Genomic DNA, 18554 nt, shown 5'->3' with positions numbered 1-18554 from the left:
AATCTGGCAAACTTTTCCAGCTCTGCAATTAGCAGAGAGCAGCAGCCCGTGATCTGGTTTGTCTCCCTGTTGCACTGTGCCCTTTGCACACAGGCCATCCTTAGACAAGCCACTCGTTTCCGCTAACGGGCTTTAGGGGGAGGGAGAATAAAACTTGATTCTCCTTACAGAGCAACTTGCAGAAGCTGCTTCCTCCTTCTGCAAGGAGGCCACTTGCAATGCGGCCTGTGCATTTCAGCCAGTGACTATTCTACCCCACCGAGAGTCTGGTCTGCCATTAATAAGCATGTTGGACTGATTATTGCAGTTCAGTAATCCGGTATCCCGTTCAATGCCCCCGGTCGGATTGAACAGTAGTTACATGGTTGAGTTGCCATGAAAACGCCCCTCTATGGCAATACTGTGCATACTGCGTGTCCAGCCAGAAATGGACATGAAGGGTTCACGGTTAATGTGCGTGGGGGCCAACCAGAAACCATATCCTTTTGGCTTGAAATTGAAAGCACAAATGTTCCCTTAGATTGTCAGCATGGCTCATCGTTAAGAGTTCCTCATTTTGCGAGACCCTAACGGCTGTGTTGCTTTTGAGTTCCAGACTATCCAAACCAAGCCCAGGCACTGGGGACAGAGGCTCTGGATTCACTGGAAAAAGAGGTGCATCTTTACACTGAGCTCATCTCCGTTTAAAAACACATCATCTTGTCCCAGACATAGCCAGAACAAACTGGTCTATGGTGTTTCTGTATCCTGTGCTCTTTGGTGGATGGGTGGTAGTTTGATAACAGAACCGTGAGCTTTTAGATTTGAAATCTTACGTTGATCTCTAGTTAATTTTAAAGTGGGGATTGTGGTTGAGCAGGGTTGGGGTGGCTACATCTGGGTTCTAATCCTGGTTCTGCCTCTAGGTCACTCTACAACTTCCCCACTCTCTGTTTTCCAATCTGTCAAATGAGAGTGACTCTATACCGAGTAGTCGATAGGCGGACTGCTGGCCAAATCCGGACTGCTGGCCAAATCCGGACTGCTGGCCAAATCCGGACTGCCAGACACTTTTGAATGGACTGCAAAATCTTTTTGTCATCATCATTCTAAGCTTATTATCATCATTGTTATAATTTTTGTATGATTTTCTCTGAAGTCTGGACCTTGACTATACCTTGACAAAAAATAATTGATTTCTCCCCCCCTTACAGAGTGCTTAGATATCTGCGGATTAAATAGTACAGTAAGAACTGGTTCCTGAGTCACGCTCTAGCCTGGGTGGAATGCCTTTCAGTACCATCAGTAACCAAACTATGGCGGTGGAGTGCCCCCAAAATGATCAACCTTTTTAAAAGTGTATTTTTTAGTCTCATGTTTAACTAACTCTGCTGCAGTCCTAGTGAAGACAAGGCAGTTTGTAGCGTCCACATAAGTTAGCAGGTCACAGTAGCTGTCCCATGACAGTCTGAGTTTGCCATGCCCTGCTAACTCATGTGGAAACTACAAACTGCCTTGTCTTCACTGGGATTTTACCATGCGTGTGTGAGCTCGAGTTAAGAACCCCGCCGGTTTTCCGAGTGAAGACCCAGGCACGGTTGCTGTGGCGCAGATGGGATCTCTGTGGAACAGTGACTTCTAAGAACACACACAACCCCCCTGTGGGGGTGGAGAATTTGCCATTGACACGAAACCACGAGGAAACGCTCATGTAATCAGCCCTGTGCAGAGTCAACGATCCTCCCTAAAAAGCAATTTCTTCAGGGAGTGATCAGTTGAAGAGTGTCTCTGGGAGCATGGAAGCTATGAACGGTTTGTAAATGCCTCTTACTTTCTGTTTTTAAAATGGTGAGGTTTTCAAAGACAACAGAAGGAGGTTAAAATGGGGTCTGGTCTCCTACAGTGGTGGGCAGGGTGTATTTAAAAAAAAAAAAAAGTCAAGAAACTTAATCTAAAGAGGCACAGGAGAAAATAACTAATCTGTGGAAACACCAGGACGACAAGGGGAAGAATTTGACGTAACCCTATATTTGAGAAATGAAATGTCTGGGGTTTTTTCCCTCAGTGGAGATCACGGGCCTCTGCTTGTACAAAGACATAAATGCAAATTGTTTATAGTAGAATAAGTGGGAGTAAACTGCAACGCCGGATGTTAGGACAGATGTTGAATAATTTGATGCATAAATAAAAGCAGCGTGCAGGTTGCATGTGACACCAGGCCGCATAGTGATGGGGCTCATCTCAACAGCGTAAAAGCCTGTGATCAGTGTTTCAAAAGCATTCTTTAAAATATGCCTATTTGATGGAGAATTCACTGCAGTGAGAAGTGACAGCCCTCGAGATTGGTGTGTCCAGTATACCAGAACTGGTGTTTCATGGGCAGTGCTCGCTCCCAAGCTAGTTTCAGTCTCTGGTTCCTCCAGGTCTTGGGCATCTCTACGGAGGCTGCCACTGAAAGATTCTGTTCTGTCGGGGCTCTTATCCTGCCTTCGTCACCCTAGTGTTGGAGCACCTTCCAGTTGTGGGTTGTGATTGTGCCCATCAGCTGTCACGGGTGGCTCGTTCCCTCTCTCCTCCCAAGGGAGGATTTTATGTGGAGTGTTTTGTTTTGGTAGGGTTTTGTTTTCAAACATTAGACGCTGCATTGTGTTTATGTCAGGAAAGGCGGGTTGACGGAGTCCACCTGGCACTTGTAGCAGGAGGTGAGGAGGTCTGGGATTGTTCCCACAGGAGATCGTTCCACAGCCAAAAGAAGCTCTGTCTGACATCAGCCAAGCTGTACCCTGGGGGTGGAAAGTTCCTCTGGGCCTGAGGAACAGAGCTGCCCACTGTGCTCCCCATCCTGGAACTTGAGGCTCTCTTAGGTTACGTAGCTGGGAACGTGCTTCCCGCTGTCGGTAGCAACACGCTAGCTCTGTTTGTGCTAATGGCACCCTGACAATAGCCCCGTAGCTGGCATAACACTGGCGGTGGCTCAGGTTAGCCGCCTGAGTACATATCCTGGGTGTGTTTGCACTCAGACAGCTAGTCCAAACTGCCGCCCATGCGATTCCGGCAACACTAGCTCAAGCAGAACTGCCACCTGTCTGTCTACCCAGGCTGGGAAGCATGCTCCCAGCCGCAGTGTAGACGTTGTCTTAAATTTGCTGGGCCCGGGCCATTGAGCGCTTTGACGATCTGGACAAAGACGAGTTATGCTGCTCAAACGTGAGGTCATTTTGGTTACTGAAGCAGTGTCCAATGCTGCTTTTCAAATTGTTTGAGGTTGAGCTGCTTCCCCAATGTCAAAGTTGGCATTCATAAAATCCCTCCTGGTTGTCTCTTCTCCATGCCCACAGGTGGACGAATCTGTTCCTAGTGAGAGGGAAGCTGTGCATAGAGGGGAGAATCCTTTGCGCTGTCTATAACCTCCATGTTAGTATTGGAGGGAGTGTGCACAGGTAAACTAGAAATCCAGGGAGCATGTTGAATCTGTTCCAGGGAGGAGAATTTCCCTAAACAAATCCTTGCTTTGTTGGTGTAGGCAAACTGTTGTTTTTTTCCAGGGCGTCTTTGTGTGCAGCAACCTGCTTGTCTCCTCTCTTGACTGTAAATAGTCGTACCTGCCAAACCGGGGTGAGGAAAAATCATTATTTGAAAAACAAACTTCCCTGCAGAATCGTGTGTGAGGCTAAGCGGGCGAGTGTGCTGGGAAAACAGATGGCAAATGCTGGAGCTGAGCGTAACGTACAGAGATCCTCTGTCCCGGCTTTTTGAAATCCCACTTCTTTTCATCATAGCCCTTCTGCCGAGAGGTCTAATGGAGCCTCTCCTCCCACATCACTTATGACATCTCTGCATTGTCACCAGTCATGACTGGAAGAACATCATGTGGTCTCTTGAAACTTGTTTGTGTAGGATGGGGTTTAATCATAGAGGAGGTCTCTTCTATTGCGAATAAAATCCCCTCTGTTCCTACTCAGGTGTCCAGCACAGGATTGTTCCCTCCAGTATCTTCTGTCAAATCTGCTTTTCAATGTCTCAGGAGACAGGGCTCCTCTTGCCTTGGGAGATGATGCCAGAGCCTTAATAGGTCTCAGTGTTGCTTAAATTTTCCCTTTTGTAATTTCAAACCATTCTCTGTATTACTTATCCCTTTGTGCCCTCCCAGCCATTTCCTTTCCTCCTATCGAAACCCTTCCCAATCTTGTAGACATCAGTCCCGTACCCGGCCCTGCAGAGTCATCTTTTCGTACTCTCTTCCCCTTCAAGTGTGATGAGGACTCTGAACAAACTCTGTTTGCCACATTAGCCTCCTTCTAGCCTATATCTGCACTGCAATTATAAACACATGGCTGACCAGTGCCAGCGGGCTCGGGCTAAGGAGCTGTTTAACTGCTTAACTGTAGCCATTTGGGCTCGGGCTCTGGGACCATGTGAGGTAGGAGGGTCCCAGAGTCTACACCTACATCGCCACCCCTTAGCCTGAGCCCGAGTAGCTGGCACAGACCCTCCAGGGGTGTCTAATTGCAGTGTAGACGCACTGTGTCTGTTTTGCAGGGCAGAGCTATTTGGCTGGGCATTGGAAGAGTACCACTGAGAAGCTCACCTGCATGGTACAATAGATGTCCTTGGTGCAGTGTGGTGATGTCTCTGGTGGTGGTCAATCAACTGAACAGAGATCCCCCTTGGAATGACCTATTGTGAGGGTTAAAAATATAACTAGACTAAACCTACTTACTAAGCTGTCTACAGTGGCTTTCTTAGTGGTTTTTAAAACTCTGCTTAAGCTCAGTCATAGTGTAACAAGTTTCTAATGAGGTCTGGTTGAAATGAATGAGACCAAACCATATATAAAAACAGGTCTAGCTGAGACTCAGAACTAGGTTTCTTAGCCTGGTTTGGCCCCATATGTACTGGCCACCTGAACCATGTTAAAACGTTCACTTCCATGGTGTCTATGTCATTCTTAGTCACAGGTTTCAGAGTAGCAGCCGAGTTAGTCTGTATCCGCAAAAAGAACAGGAGTACTTGTGGCACCTTAGAGACTAACACATTTATCAGAGCATAAGCTTTCGTGGGCTACAGCCCACTTCATCAGATGCATAGAATGGAACATACAGTAAGAAGATAGATATATACATACAGAGAACATGAAAAGGTGGAAGTCGTCATACGAACTCTAAGAGGCTAATTAATTAAGGTGAGCTATTATCAGCAGGAGGAAAAAAACTTCTGTAGTGATGATCAAGATGGCCCATTTCAGACAGTTGACAAGAAGGTGTGAGGACACTTAACATGGGGAAATAGATTCAATTTGTGTAATTACCCAGCCACTCCCATGTTCTTAGAACACTGCAGATCAATGTAGCCTCCCCCGTAGTGGACCATGGAAATGCATTATGCTAGTGTAGACAGTTACCTGCTACACTTAGCCACGTGCCTTCACCATAAAGACCATGCTTTGGCTCTAGCCTTTGGTTTGGTGCCATCACACAGGAGTGTTTGTGATGGCTTTCTACATCAGTGGCTCTCAACCTTTGCAGATGACAGTACCCCTTTCAGGAGTCTGATTTGTCTCACGTACCCCCAAGTTTCACCTCACGTAAAAATGACTTGTTTACAAAATCAGAAATAAAAATACAAAAGTGTCACAGCCCCACTATTACTGAAACATTGCTGACTTTCTCATTTTTACCATCGAAGTGTAAAATAAATCAACTGGAATATAAATATTACACTTACATGTCAGTGTATCGTATATAGAGCAGTATGAACAAGTCATTGTCTATGAAATCGTAGTTTGAACTGACTTTGCTAGTGCTTTTTAGGTACTGTTGTAAAACTAGGCAAATAGCGAGATGAGTAAATGTCCCCCCGGAAGACCTCTGAGTAACCCCGGAGTCCACATAACCCCGGAGTCTCTGGTTGAGAACCACTGTTCTACAAAAGTTTGGAACGGATGCAGCCTTAATCTAGGTTAGTATCGTTCCACAATCTGTTTTGTGCAGAGCCGCAATAACAGGACCAGAGCAGGCTAGGGTGTGCGTGCGCTGTAGCTGTGTTCTTTGTATGATGCGACTTTGCTGTCTGTGAAGACATGCTGTCATTTCTTATTTAGGACACTTTTCCTTGGTGTGCTTTGAGAGACCACTCCCTCGTTGATCCCCTCTGCCACAGAGTAGCTGTTGCTTCCCACTGGTTGTGTAGACCACATGCATGTGTGCGCGCCAATTTTAAAACAGAACATCAGTATTCAGACCAACAAGGGCTCTTCTGAGAAACTTGTCCTGTCCTTCCCCAAATAAACCTAGTGAGACAGAATGGTTTTGCTAACGTATGTGTTTGTGGGGACTCAGAACAACATGCTGCTGACAGATAGTCATAGGGCTTGTCCGTAGCGCTGCAGCGTAGAAATTATCTATGTTGATGGGATGCTCCAATCGGCATAGGCAGTCCACCTCTCTGAGAGGCAGTAGCTAGGTCAGTGGTCTTCCATTGACCTAGTGCTGCTACAGGGGGATTTAGGTCAGCTTAACTACATTGGTCAGGTGTGTGGATTTGTGTCACCCCTGAGTGAAGTAGCTGGGTTGACCTGACACTTCCGTGTAGCTAAAGAAGCCTGCTAGCTAAAGTACCAACTCCTGGAAGTGTCACAGTTAAGATGAGGGGTGAAAAACCCAGCCACTCGTAGAACTCTTACAAGGTTGTAAACAATCATTAAGGAGGTAGGGAAATATATGGCCAAATCATGGAAGATCTTTCATACAGCATCTTAGAATTGGGTTTCTTGAGTGTTTTGGGGTTTGCCAGATATTTTGCCACTTATTCATACAAATCTATTGATGTCAAAGGGGCAATTCTGTATCCTATCCCTCCCCTCCAGGTAGATACGCTGGAGGGGAGGGATAGGATACAGAAGGACCTAGACAAATTGGAGGATTGGGCCAAAAGAAATCTGATGAGGTTCAATAAGGATAAGTGCAGGGTCCTGCACTTAGGATGGAAGAATCCAATGCACCGCTACAGACTAGGGACCGAATGGCTAGGCAGCAGTTCTGCGGAAAAGGACCTAGGGGTGACAGTGGACGAGAAGCTGGATATGAGTCAGCAGTGTGCCCTTGTTGCCAAGAAGGCCAATGGCATTTTGGGATGTATAAGTAGGGGCATAGCGAGCAGATCGAGGGACGTGATCGTTCCCCTCTATTCGACATTGGTGAGGCCTCATCTGGAGTACTGTGTCCAGTTTTGGGCCCCACACTACAAGAAGGATGTGGATAAATTGGAGAGTCCAGCGAAGGGCAACAAAAATGATTAGGGGTCTAGAACACATGACTTATGAGGAGAGGCTGAGGGAGCTGGGATTGTTTAGCCTGCAGAAGAGAAGAATGAGGGGGGATTTGATAGCTGCTTTCAACTACCTGAAAGGGGGTTCCAAAGAGGATGGCTCTAGACTGTTCTCAATGGTAGCAGATGACAGAACAAGGAGTAATGGTCTCAAGTTGCAGTGGGGGAGGTTTAGATTGGATATTAGGAAAAACTTTTTCACTAAGAGGGTGGTGAAACACTGGAATGCGTTACCTAGGGAGGTGGTAGAATCTCCTTCCTTAGAGGTTTTTAAGGTCAGGCTTGACAAAGCCCTGGCTGGGATGATTTAACTGGGAATTGGTCCTGCTTCGAGCAGGGGGTTGGACTAGATGACCTTCAGGGGTCCCTTCCAACCCTGATATTCTATGATTCTATGAATTCTTCTAGTAAACTTCATCATGTATATTTCTGTAGCGCCTTACGGAGCAAAAGGGTTAGATATGGTTTTATAGCACAATATTCCAATGGGTTATCTGAAGGTTACTGCTAGAAGTTGGCCTATGTCTGTTTCAGATAATCCACTCTTTGGGGCGTAAATTGGATCCTTTTCTATTCTCAGTCTTTCTGCAGGTTTCAGAATCCAAAGTCGCATTCAGATCTGGTGTAAGCAGTGTAGTGCCGTTCACATCAGTGGAACTCCACCCACAGAGGCAGTACGGCTCCTTTATGATGGAGATGGGAGGATTTGTTTTATTCTGATCTTTTGGGCTGGTTGAAAATTTTACATCAAAACTTTTTTTTTTTTCCCGATAGAAAAATTGGGGTTTTGACTAAAAGTTTTCTCTGGCTGTCCACAGAGAACTTTGGCTGTGTTCCAAGAGGCAGTAAAGAATTATTTTTAGATCCTTTGGGCATTCCGACAGGCACATCTTAGTAGGATCCAAGTGCCAGACGTGACACTAGAGTTGTGAAGAGTGGGATTTCAGGGTTTGCTAACGGGGTTTTTGGAGACGTATCGTTGGTGCCTCTGTGTGCTTCTTGAGCTCTATGAATCCTGTTCACACAGCGAACAAACGCTCACAACTCCCATGGGAGGGAGGGCTGTGCTTATTCCCATTTTACAGAAGAAGATGCAGCGGAGAGGGGCAAAGTGATGTATGCCCCAGGGGATCAGAGCTGGGACTAGACAGCAAGGATGGCCTAGTGGTTAGAGCACTGGTCTGGGACTTGGGAGAACCAGGTTCAATTCCCCGTCCTGCCACAGGCCTCCTGTATGACCTTGGGTGAGTCAAAAAGGTTATGCCCCTACGGCAGTCCTAGGGTGTGACTGCAGCTCGTGTAGACGGACCCGAGCTGGTTAGATTGAAGCTAGCGCGGGTCCCAGAGTAGCGAAGCCTGGGCGGCGTGGGCTCTGGCGAAGGCTGTACAAACCCACCTGGGTAATTACTCGCAGCGCAGCTTCACTGCTGCACAACCCAAGCTAGCTAGGTTAAGGCTAGCGTGTACGTGTCTGTGAGCTGCAATCGCGCCCTGGGGTTGCAGTGGAGACATGCCTTAAGTGTCTCTGTGCCTCAGATCCCCCTCTGTACAATGGGGATAACAGCCCTGCCACCCAAGGGTTGTGAGGATAAATACAGAGGCCCATATGGTGATGGGGGTCAGAACCTGAGACACAGACAGACAGCTGGGGTTACAATGTCCGAGCTTCTGGTCCTGTGCATGGCCTGCTGCTCTGTGATGCCAGCAGGGTCCGTGTCAGTCCAGGAAAGTTTCTTGCACTGTGATATTAAATCGTCTGTCTTCCTTTTCTTAGACTCTTCCGGATTCTTCACGATGGGTGACATGAAGACCCCGGATTTCGATGACCTCTTGGCAGCTTTCGATATTCCGGACATCGACACCAATGAAGCCATCCATTCTGGCCATGAGGAGGCTGAGGCTCACATCAAGCAGGTCCCCGGGGAGCCCGTGGCCCCTGAACATGTCCTCCCGCACACAGACATCACTGCCGTCAGCGTGATAGTGAAGAACACGGTCTGCCCCGAGCAGCTCGACCCCTTGGATGGCCGCGGCAAAGATGGGCACGGCCTCGGGCCCCGCCTGCTGCAGAATGGCTTTGGTGCCCCCGAGTTGCCCAGGTCCCCCACCTCCAGGCCGGGGGAAGTGGTGGCATCGTCCAATGGAGAGTGCTGGGCATCGAAGGAAAAAGGGGCAAAACCCCTGGACATCTTTTCCCACTTCAGCCCCGATCCCCATGAGGAGAACTCTGCGGATCTGATCGACGGGCCTCGGGAGGGCAAACAGAAAGATAAAGCCCTCTCTGTGCCCTCTCTCTCCCCATCCCCCACCCCATCTCCTGCCCTGTCGCCAGACTGCAAAGAGCCAGCTGGAGAGAGCACAGAGAGCCTCCCACCAGCTTTCCCGCAGCCCTTTGAAACCAGCCAAGCAGGGGCCATGAATGGCTCCCCTGCCACCATTCCCCTGATCAAGAAAGAGGAATCCGACTCAGAGGAGCTGGACCATGGGGCCAGCCCCAAGGGTTTGGCTGCAGCCCTGCGTGACAGCCCCTTGGGGCACCTGAAATCGGTCACTGTCCGGTATTCCACGGATGATTCCCCTGTGACGTCCTGGCCCAGCTCAGATCCAAACCTTGACAGCAGCACCAGCAACCTCCCCGAAGTGAAAGACTCGCCCACCAGCCCTCAGGAGCCGTTCTTCAAACCTTCCCCGCTGGCGGAGGGAAGCCCCGGGCCCCTTGGCTCCCCCAAGCTGCTGGGGAGCAGCCCCCTCAAGGAAGAGCAGGAGGCTCTAGAGAAACCCCTGCGGAGCATGTCGAGCGGTGAGGAGGAAGAGGAGGACGATGATGATGGCAGCAACGACTCCCCCTCTTCCAGTTCCTCGCGGCCCCTCAAGGTACGAATTAAAACCATCAAGACGTCTTCCGGCAGCATCACCCGGACGGTGACCAGAGTCTCCTCCGATTCGGAGCCGGGAGCTGCCAAGCTGCCTTCGGAGCCAGGTTCTCAGGAGACCGCCACCGAGGGCGCCGTGCTCCCGGCTGCAGTGGTGAAAGAGGAGAGCATGCTGGAGGTGCCCAAAAAGAAAATGGAGCTCTCCAGCCCCCTGAAAGTCATAGAAGGGCCCAAAATTGTCAGTGTCCAACTCGGCAATGGCACCAAAATCAAAGGGACTGTCCTGCCGGTCACCACCATCCAGAACGCCAGCAGTGCCATGCTGATCGCTGCCAGCGTGGCCCAGCAGAAATCCGTGGTGCTGCCGGGCAAGGCTGTGACAAAGAACATCATCAACCTGGTGCCGCAGACCCTCCCCAAAGCCGACACCAGGACGAATGTCAGCACGGTGACCCAGACCACCACCGTCACCACCACGGCCAACCAGAAAGTCAACGGCACCACAGTGGTGATGGTGCAGCCGCAGAAGCCTTCGCCCACCATTGCCGGCACGGTCATTTCCAGGAGCCAGTCCAGCCTGGTGGAGGCTTTCAACAAGATCCTGAACAGTAAAAACCTCTTACCAACCTACAAACCCAACCTGAATCCTCCGGCAGACTCCAGCCTGGCTCTCCCGCCCTTCGGGTACCGCTGCTTGGAGTGCGGGGACTCCTTCGCCCTGGAGAAGAGCCTGGCTCGGCACTATGACCGGCGTAGCATGCGCATCGAAGTGACCTGCAACCACTGCACCAAGCGCCTGGTCTTCTTCAACAAGTGCAGCTTGCTCCTGCATGCTCGGGAGCACAAGGACAAAGGCCTGGTGATGCAGTGCTCCCACTTGGTCATGAGGCCTATTGCTCTGGATCAAATGATTGGCCAGCCGGACATCACCCCCATAGTGTCAGTGACCTCCCTCGCTGCTGGCAAAGTGACTGGAGTGCCTCAGGAGGCCATGGGGACAGCGAACGGGATTCAGGACCAACCCATCCTGCCCCTGACCGGCAGCTCAGAGCAAACCAGCTATAACTGCTTCCGCTGTCTGGAGTGCAAGGAGCAATGCAAGGACAAAGCCGGGCTCGCTGCGCACTTCCAGCAGGCTGTGACCCCGGGAACAACCCCCAGCACGGTAGGTAGAACAGCTCCAACCTTCTGCCAGAGGCCCCCTCTTTTATTGCAGGGCTGCTAGCTCTTTCCTGAGGGAGGCAGCATGGCCTAATGGTGAGACAGGGAGCATAGCAGGCAGGAGACCTGGATTCTACTCCCGACTTTGCTACGGATTCACTGTGTTGACCTCAGGCAAGTCCTTTCCCCTCTGTTTCAGATTCTCCCTCTGCAGAATGAAGCTGTTTGCCCACAGGTAGAGGCATTCGAGATCCTGAGATGAAAGGCGCTGGGTATATGCACTCTGTTGTGTTAGCAGCTCTCTCTACTGCCTCGTACCTGATTACTTCCTGTATCGTGCGGCTGCTATTTGCAAAATTTCTATTCACAGAGGCAGCTTCTGTTGCAGGAAACCAGGCTGTTGTAGAGCACCGGCTCTTGACCTTTGGGGGCTCAGGACCCATTTGTAAACCTTGGTGGCCTGTTGCGACGCAGTAAATAGCTTCAGTGCAAAAAAAAAAATCTGGTTTACGAAATATCTTCCCTACAACATGTGAGAGAGACGTTAAGGTAGTAAGTACACCGTGCGTACCCTAGCAGCAGGTAGTGCAATTTTAGTACTGCGCGTCTGGCTGGGCTCGGCTTCCCGCAACCTCCGGGGTTGCAGCACTAATATGGCCTAGCTCCCCTGGCTGGATGACAAGGCCAAATTTGTGAGAGTGGCGTTGCAACCTGGTAAATGGAGTCACGGTGCCACTCAAATTTGGCCCGGCTTGCCCCTGTTGTGATGGAGCTGAGCCTGGCCAGCCCCATAGAATTGGAGCCAAGGGAGCTGACTCCCATATGGCTCGTTGACACGTTCTGGTAGCCAAGTTTTGGGTTGAAAAACCTTCTTGTAAAAGAGAAGGAATTGACCTGGGAGACTAAATGTGCTGCCCTTAGTGAAATAGGGGATGTAAGCATGTGCAAAGTTTGAAGACTGGAAGGAGCAGAAGGTGAGGAAGATTGCTGAGAGTGGCGCAGGAAAGGTAATCTCAGACAACTGGATCTGTTAGTTAGCCTGGGGGGAAATTCGTAGGGAAGCCTATAGCTGAAATGGAGAAACCTTGAAAAACTATTTGAAAGGGTTTCAGAGTAACAGCCATGTTAGTCTGTATTCGCAAAAAGAAAAGGAGTACTTGTGGCACCTCAGAGACTAACCAATGATCTTAAATTGACTGGATGGTCTCTCTGCTCTGTCACTACAGTTCAGGGTCTGCTGACTCTACACAGATATGCAGCTCCCAAGAGAGTTCAGAGTTAGTGTCCTACATGCTCCCAGTATCTGGTTAGAGAAGAGCATAAAGTTGCACATTCAGTTCTATGTAACCCACTTACACCTGGTCCCTTTCAACTCATGTATATTTCAGAGATACCAGACAATTTCCCCAGCTTCTGTCACTTTCATGGAATGTTAACTATTAGCAAGTAATTAATCTTCTGTTGCACTTTTAAAAAACACATTTCTTTGTATTATCACTCGGAAAGTGGCGAGTCTCTTGGAAGCACCAGATCTAGGGTTTAGTTCTGTGGTGGTCCAGGTGGGGTAGACTTTCCGTCACTGGCAATTTTTAAATCAAGGTTGGATGGTTAATCAAAAAGAACTCTAGTTCAAAGAGGAATTAATTCTAATCATCAAGTTAAATCCGTGGAGAAACCTGGATGTATTAGCTCCCTGCTTGAGAGCTAGGCCTGAGATCCCGTCCACTTCCTGTTTGCTGCTAACACATCCTGGTTCGCTCGGCATGATGGCATCCAGCAGTGTCTCAGTATTAAAGCGGAGTATAGATTTGGTTTTTAAAAGGCAGAATGAGCTTGAATACAGTTTATTCGTACCTTGGTATCCAGAGTCCTATAGGGGACCTACAAATACTGCCCACCTTAACTTTGTCCTTTTAAATTGTTAGGCTCATTGGCTTCCTTCCTGTGAAAGGAATTGGCTGTTGCACCTTCACTGTTTGTTTACTTCCGAGCACTGTGACAGCCAGACGATGGTTTAAATTCAGGTATTACGACGCTGTAGTTAAGGCTGAGCATTGCTCTCTGTTTAAAGGTTGGCTCTAAAATCCTCCTGCTCACTGCAATTGGCTTGGAACTTGCTGTGCCCCATGAGGATGTAGAGTGGGGATAGCAGTCCAAATTTGGGGCTATTTGAGTAAGGGGTTCCTGAGATACAGCCCTCTTAAAAACCAGCATGGGACAAATCCAGCTGGTTCCTGTAACACTTGTTTGCAGACATCTGGGGCGCTTACTATGTCTGTCACTTGGCATTTACTCTGCCTCGTGCACGGCACCCGTCACCCTGTTGGGACACAATATTGAAAAAGTTATTGACCTGAGAATTTGGACCTAGAGAACAGATCCAAAGTGATGTGTGTGTGCGTGGGGATTAGGGGGAGGATGTGGAAATGTGCGTAAGTATGCCATCAGCTCTGCTTATTCAGAGTCCCAGAGTAGCTCAGGGGGATGTGCTGTAGTCAGTGACCCCCAGCCATCCTCATAGACCGGGGGTTCGAGCCTGGCAGTAGGCTATTTCTGCCTGTTAGAAAGGAATTCTTTTACACTGTTTGGAAAGTAGCATCTAGTATCCCAGCAAAGTTAGAAGGCCCTGTTAGTGTCTTGAATGTACTGCTGCTCTGAATATTGCAATGCTGTGTATGATGCCCATGCCTGGATCATGCAAAGTGTACTGCAGGGAATTCTGCAAACCAGGGTAGACCCACGCTGATTCCTCTCCAGAGGGACCTGGACGGGCACGGGGGACGTGCTCTGGTGGCTCAACTCCTAGACCATGAGGTAGAGTCCTGCCCCCAGCAGGCCTTTGAGAACGAATGCTGGGCCCCGGTGCTAGGTTTGGCTTGGGCGGCACCGCTTTCTCAGCTGATACAATTTCCAGCCCGGCGTGTTAATGTGACTCGTGCAGAGTGTTCTGCGGGGAAGTGATCGTGTCCCTGGAGAACAGGGTATGCCCTGAATTGCCGACGCAGCACTTTCACACAGCTGGAGTTACGGATAGCATGCAGACCATGGGGAAGGCTGGCCTTTCGGGGCCTTGCTTGGTTACAAAGGCTGTGGGTGTCTGATGTAGAGATTCCCAAAGGGTCTGGAAAGTCCTTGAGACCCAAGGAGTGTTAGTGAGGAGTAGCCTTTGTAGGAGAGGTGTGGTGGCTCTTGGGGACGGGTGGGTGGTGGAATTGCCAGCTTGGGTCGAGCTGTGATTAAGCTAATGTTAAATAGCAGCAGGAGGGGCTAGCCATGGAAAGACTTGGTGTCTGTCCGCCCCAGGAGGGAGTGAGGTCTTTTCAAGGCTAAAGTCACCTAGAGCAGTGGTGTACAAACTTCTCCAGTCGCGCCCCCCCCTTACCATTAACGGAATCTGTCCATGCCCCACCCACCCCCATTACTGCACAACCAAGGCTATGCCAGCACTAGGCATAAGCAGAGTAAGCAATTGGTTGGGTCTGAGCAGCCCAAGGGGGCCCCCTAGTCACTTTTTGTTGTTATGGCTCCAGTTGGTCACTGATTCCATGATTTTATGTAATCTTTGCGCCTCAGCCGGCTCAGGCTGTAAGCCCTGGCCAGTGGTGGGCTTGGGCTATCTATTTGAGGGGGGTGGGGTGGGGTGGAGGAGGGGAAATTACTTGCTTAGGGCTCCCAGTGTTTTAACCTGCCTCTAGGTTGTGTGGCCCACTGAGCTGAGATGGGGTGGAGGTGGCGTTCCTTCCCTGCCCTCTGTAGGGTCCCTGCCACAGGCTGCCTGGTGTGACCGCTCGCCCACCTCCCCACGCCCCAAACAATCTGCCAGAGCGTGCCCCACAGTTTGTCATCAGTGCCTGCCAAGATGTGGGGCCACATTCTTAGGGTGTCTGTCAGGGCTGCAGCGAGCAGATTCCTCTTCCAGGACTGTTGGGCTGAGGTGCCCTTTGAAAGTGTCTGTCTGAGAAAAGGTGAATGGGCGAGTGCCACTAGCAGCCATGGGAGGGTTGGAGCGTGCCCCTGGCTTCTATAGCTGCGGAGAGTGGACGCTGGGCGTTTCACAGGTTGGACAATCATGCTCCTTAGCCAGCCAGGGCTCAGCCTATGACCAGATCTGCTTTAAGCTGAAGGTGGAAGGGTAGATAAAGGGGCAAAGGAGAGGGAAAATATGCTCTGGGGAGGGCGGGGCTGAGAAGGGGAGATGCACATCTGCCTCCTTGCGAACACTTAGTTATGGTAACCCACATGGAATGAAACTTTCAACCCCTTCTGAAATAACCCAGGCCTGTGCTTTCTCTCCCTGCCTTGTTAGCAACTGCGCCCTCCAGACATTTCCCCGCAGGGCCGCACTCACCGCTGCACTACAACAAAATGCACAGAAGGGTGAAGAACACTTTGAGAATGACACCACGTCCTTTACCACAGGAGCCCCTTACCTTCAAGCCCACCTGATAATCACGCCTCCCTCCGCTAACCCTGTCTCCTGCAAAGAACAGCTCTTTCTGGTTCCGAAAAAAAATTCACTGCCAAGAAGCGTTGGTCCTGCAGAGTTAAGGGTGCCCGGTGGTACCTTGTGCCTTTCCAGGACTTCGAGTTCCGCTCAACTCAAACTTCTGCAAAGCAGGAACTAGAATGAAGGGAGACACCAGCTGCGCAATGCAACCGTAACTCTGTCATCTTTGCGCAATGGCCAACATGCATCCTAGCCCTGCGCCTTCAGAGTACAGCACACTTGGGTAACAGGGCATTTGAGCACGGGAGCGGCTTCTAACACTTATGGGCACGTTTGGGCCACAGACACTGTTTGCATAGCCCCGTCAGCCAGGGTTTTTCCAACAGCATGGGAACCCCACCTCCCCGCTGCAGTGACAGAAGCGCTCTTCTGTGTCTGTATGCGGGGGAGATTGTTTGCCAGCATAGCGGCGTTGGGCAGGAGCAAGGGTTTTCTCTCAGCCCTGGCTGGCACAGCTGCGACTATATAATGCTTCAGTGTAGACCAGGCCTAATGCAAAACATGTGTTTAGATCCGCGTGCTCAGCAGGAGCTACCTACGGCTGCCTCGCACTCGCACCGAGTCTGCTCCACAGGTGTAAGGCCACAATGGTTGAACTGTACAAGGCCGTAACCCCCTCTTACGCTCTCTTCAACTTTACCTCAGGATTCCAATTAGCACCGTACTTCCACTTACCCCCCCCGCCCATTAACCCCACAGACTGCGTCTGCCAATCGTCATGGCAGGGAAGAGCCATGTATTGCTACTGACATGACCTACACAACTTCCTCATGTCCCCTTATTACTGTCACCCTTACCAAAGGATTTCCAGGGGCAGTTGCCAGCCCCCAGGGGGCAGACTTAAGGTGAAGTTGCGGAGATGGCATGTACCTTACCTCTTTATTTCCTGGCTTTCGGAAGTTTAGCTGAATTCACATGTTCTGGAAGGGCACAAGATATGGTGAGACAGGCAACCTTAATTCTGCATTGACAAAGTGAATTAACAAGAGGCCATTAGAACTGCAAGGCAACTGTATTGTCCTTCTTTGCCTGTGTTATGTCCTTGATGTCTGATCTCAAAAGCCCAGATCTGGTTATGACTGGCCTGTCCCCTAACCAAACCCTCCTGTCTGCTTTTCCTTTGTTGTTTAAATCTCTTGTGCTGCCTGAACTTGTCAGCAGAGTTTTCTCTGCTTCAGTAACTCCTAGGATCGGACAGAGCTGGAGTGAATACACACACAGCTCTGGAAGCTTGATCTAATTGCAGCTTTGGTTGCCAAATCTAAATAAGGGTGCACTTCAGACACACGTGCCTTTTCCCCATCTCTTTTAGGAAAAGTCAGGACTGGCGTGTCCTGCAAAATGCTCTCCCAAGCATGCAAGCCTGGACTCAGCAATGGAGTGCCAATCTGGGGCCCCTTGAGTTCTGATTGTCTGCCCTAGCTCCAAGGCTGTTGCAATCCCTTTTCTCCATTGTTGAGAGAGCGGCTCGCCAGTCAGCGTACAACAAACCGCTCCAAGCCTGTAATTCCTAGGCTGTTTTAAACTAGTCTTTGCTGCTTTCTATTGTCCAGTCCATTGCTCCCTGCTATTTTCTTGCTGCTAAATTGTACTCCTCCTAGCACATTTGACCCAAGCCTGAGTAATTACAGGGCGAGGTATCTGGGGGAAGCAATGTCAGGGGCCCAGAAAGGAGGTATATGGTAGCTGGCTCTAGGCTGTGGATTTATGCAGCAACCTTTAAATTCCAGATGCGTCCAAAGCGCATTACAAATTCATGGGGAGCCGTCCGCGTTGAAAGGGTTAATTCAAGCATTTCTGTCCTTCCCAGACTTCTGCACGCACTCCTCCTTTCTCCTTCCATCCACTGGCTCCAGCTGTCGACCTTGGCTTCTCCTCCCCCAGCTCCTTCCCCAGCATCACCCTTCCTGTGGCCCCCTTCGCCTCCTGAAATCCTTATCCAGGCTTCTGCTTCCCTCTTAAGTACCACAGCTCCCCGAAGCGTGGCCTTCTGGAGTCCCGGCACATGCTGACCGACCACAGCTCTTGCACATACAAAGACCTGCAGCTCTACCGCTGAGCCTGCTGGTTTGTTCTAGGATCCAGTTCCAAACTGCCCTCTGTTTTTATGGATTCACACAGACCTGGTGTGGGGGTGTCTCACTATCACCTTCAGCTTCTCTGGCCGTCTGCTACAGCTTCCTGAGTCCGCTCCTCCTCAGCTCCTGCCATTCAGGACAGGCTTTTGGTATCTCACTGCCTCCTTGAATCTCTCTCTCAATCTGAGCTGTAAATATCCCCTTCCCCTCCCTTGTCTGTACCTTTTAATGTCTCTCGCCCCTCTAATTTAGTCTCGTACAATGGCAGAAGAGGGGGTGAGTTCTGGAACCAGTTTGGATCGAAGATGCACCGCAGAGCGAAATTCCTAACAGACCGCTCTGGCTTACATTGAACGGGGCTCTTCCATCTGTTTGTTTTTTATTTACGCTTTTGAGAAGCAGAAAAAGGCACTTTTATTCCACACTTTGTGTTCTCCTAGCAGCCGTTGGAAAGCAAGTCAGTACAAGCAGCAGCTGCCCAAGGGATACAAGTCATTGAACCAGTGCTGCAGTGCCGATGCAATCGACATACCCTGCCCTCGCTAAGCAGTGCCCTCCAAGCAACCTGGCTGGGTGGCTGGATTTGGGCTGGTCTGGTTCACACTGACTGTTGCATGTTAATGTATATTG

The 18554-nt window shown here is 50.0% G+C and overlaps 1 protein-coding gene across 1 annotated transcript in view; it reads left to right on the top strand.

The window, feature by feature from the left end:
• Nucleotides 1-18554, top strand: part of ZNF687 (zinc finger protein 687) — a 50977-nt gene that overhangs the window by 20150 nt on the left and 12273 nt on the right. The window contains exon 2 of the mRNA XM_077841013.1: nt 9080-11343. Within this exon, the coding sequence (XP_077697139.1) occupies nt 9100-11343 (2244 nt within the window). The 5' untranslated portion in view covers nt 9080-9099. The remainder of the gene's footprint in view (nt 1-9079; nt 11344-18554) is intronic.

The sequence above is a fragment of the Eretmochelys imbricata genome, chromosome 24 (assembly GCF_965152235.1).
Source record: "Eretmochelys imbricata isolate rEreImb1 chromosome 24, rEreImb1.hap1, whole genome shotgun sequence".
Taxonomy (NCBI): domain Eukaryota; kingdom Metazoa; phylum Chordata; order Testudines; family Cheloniidae; genus Eretmochelys; species Eretmochelys imbricata.
Note: the sequence above shows the minus strand (reverse complement) of the source record. Positions and strands in the feature narration are given on the sequence as shown.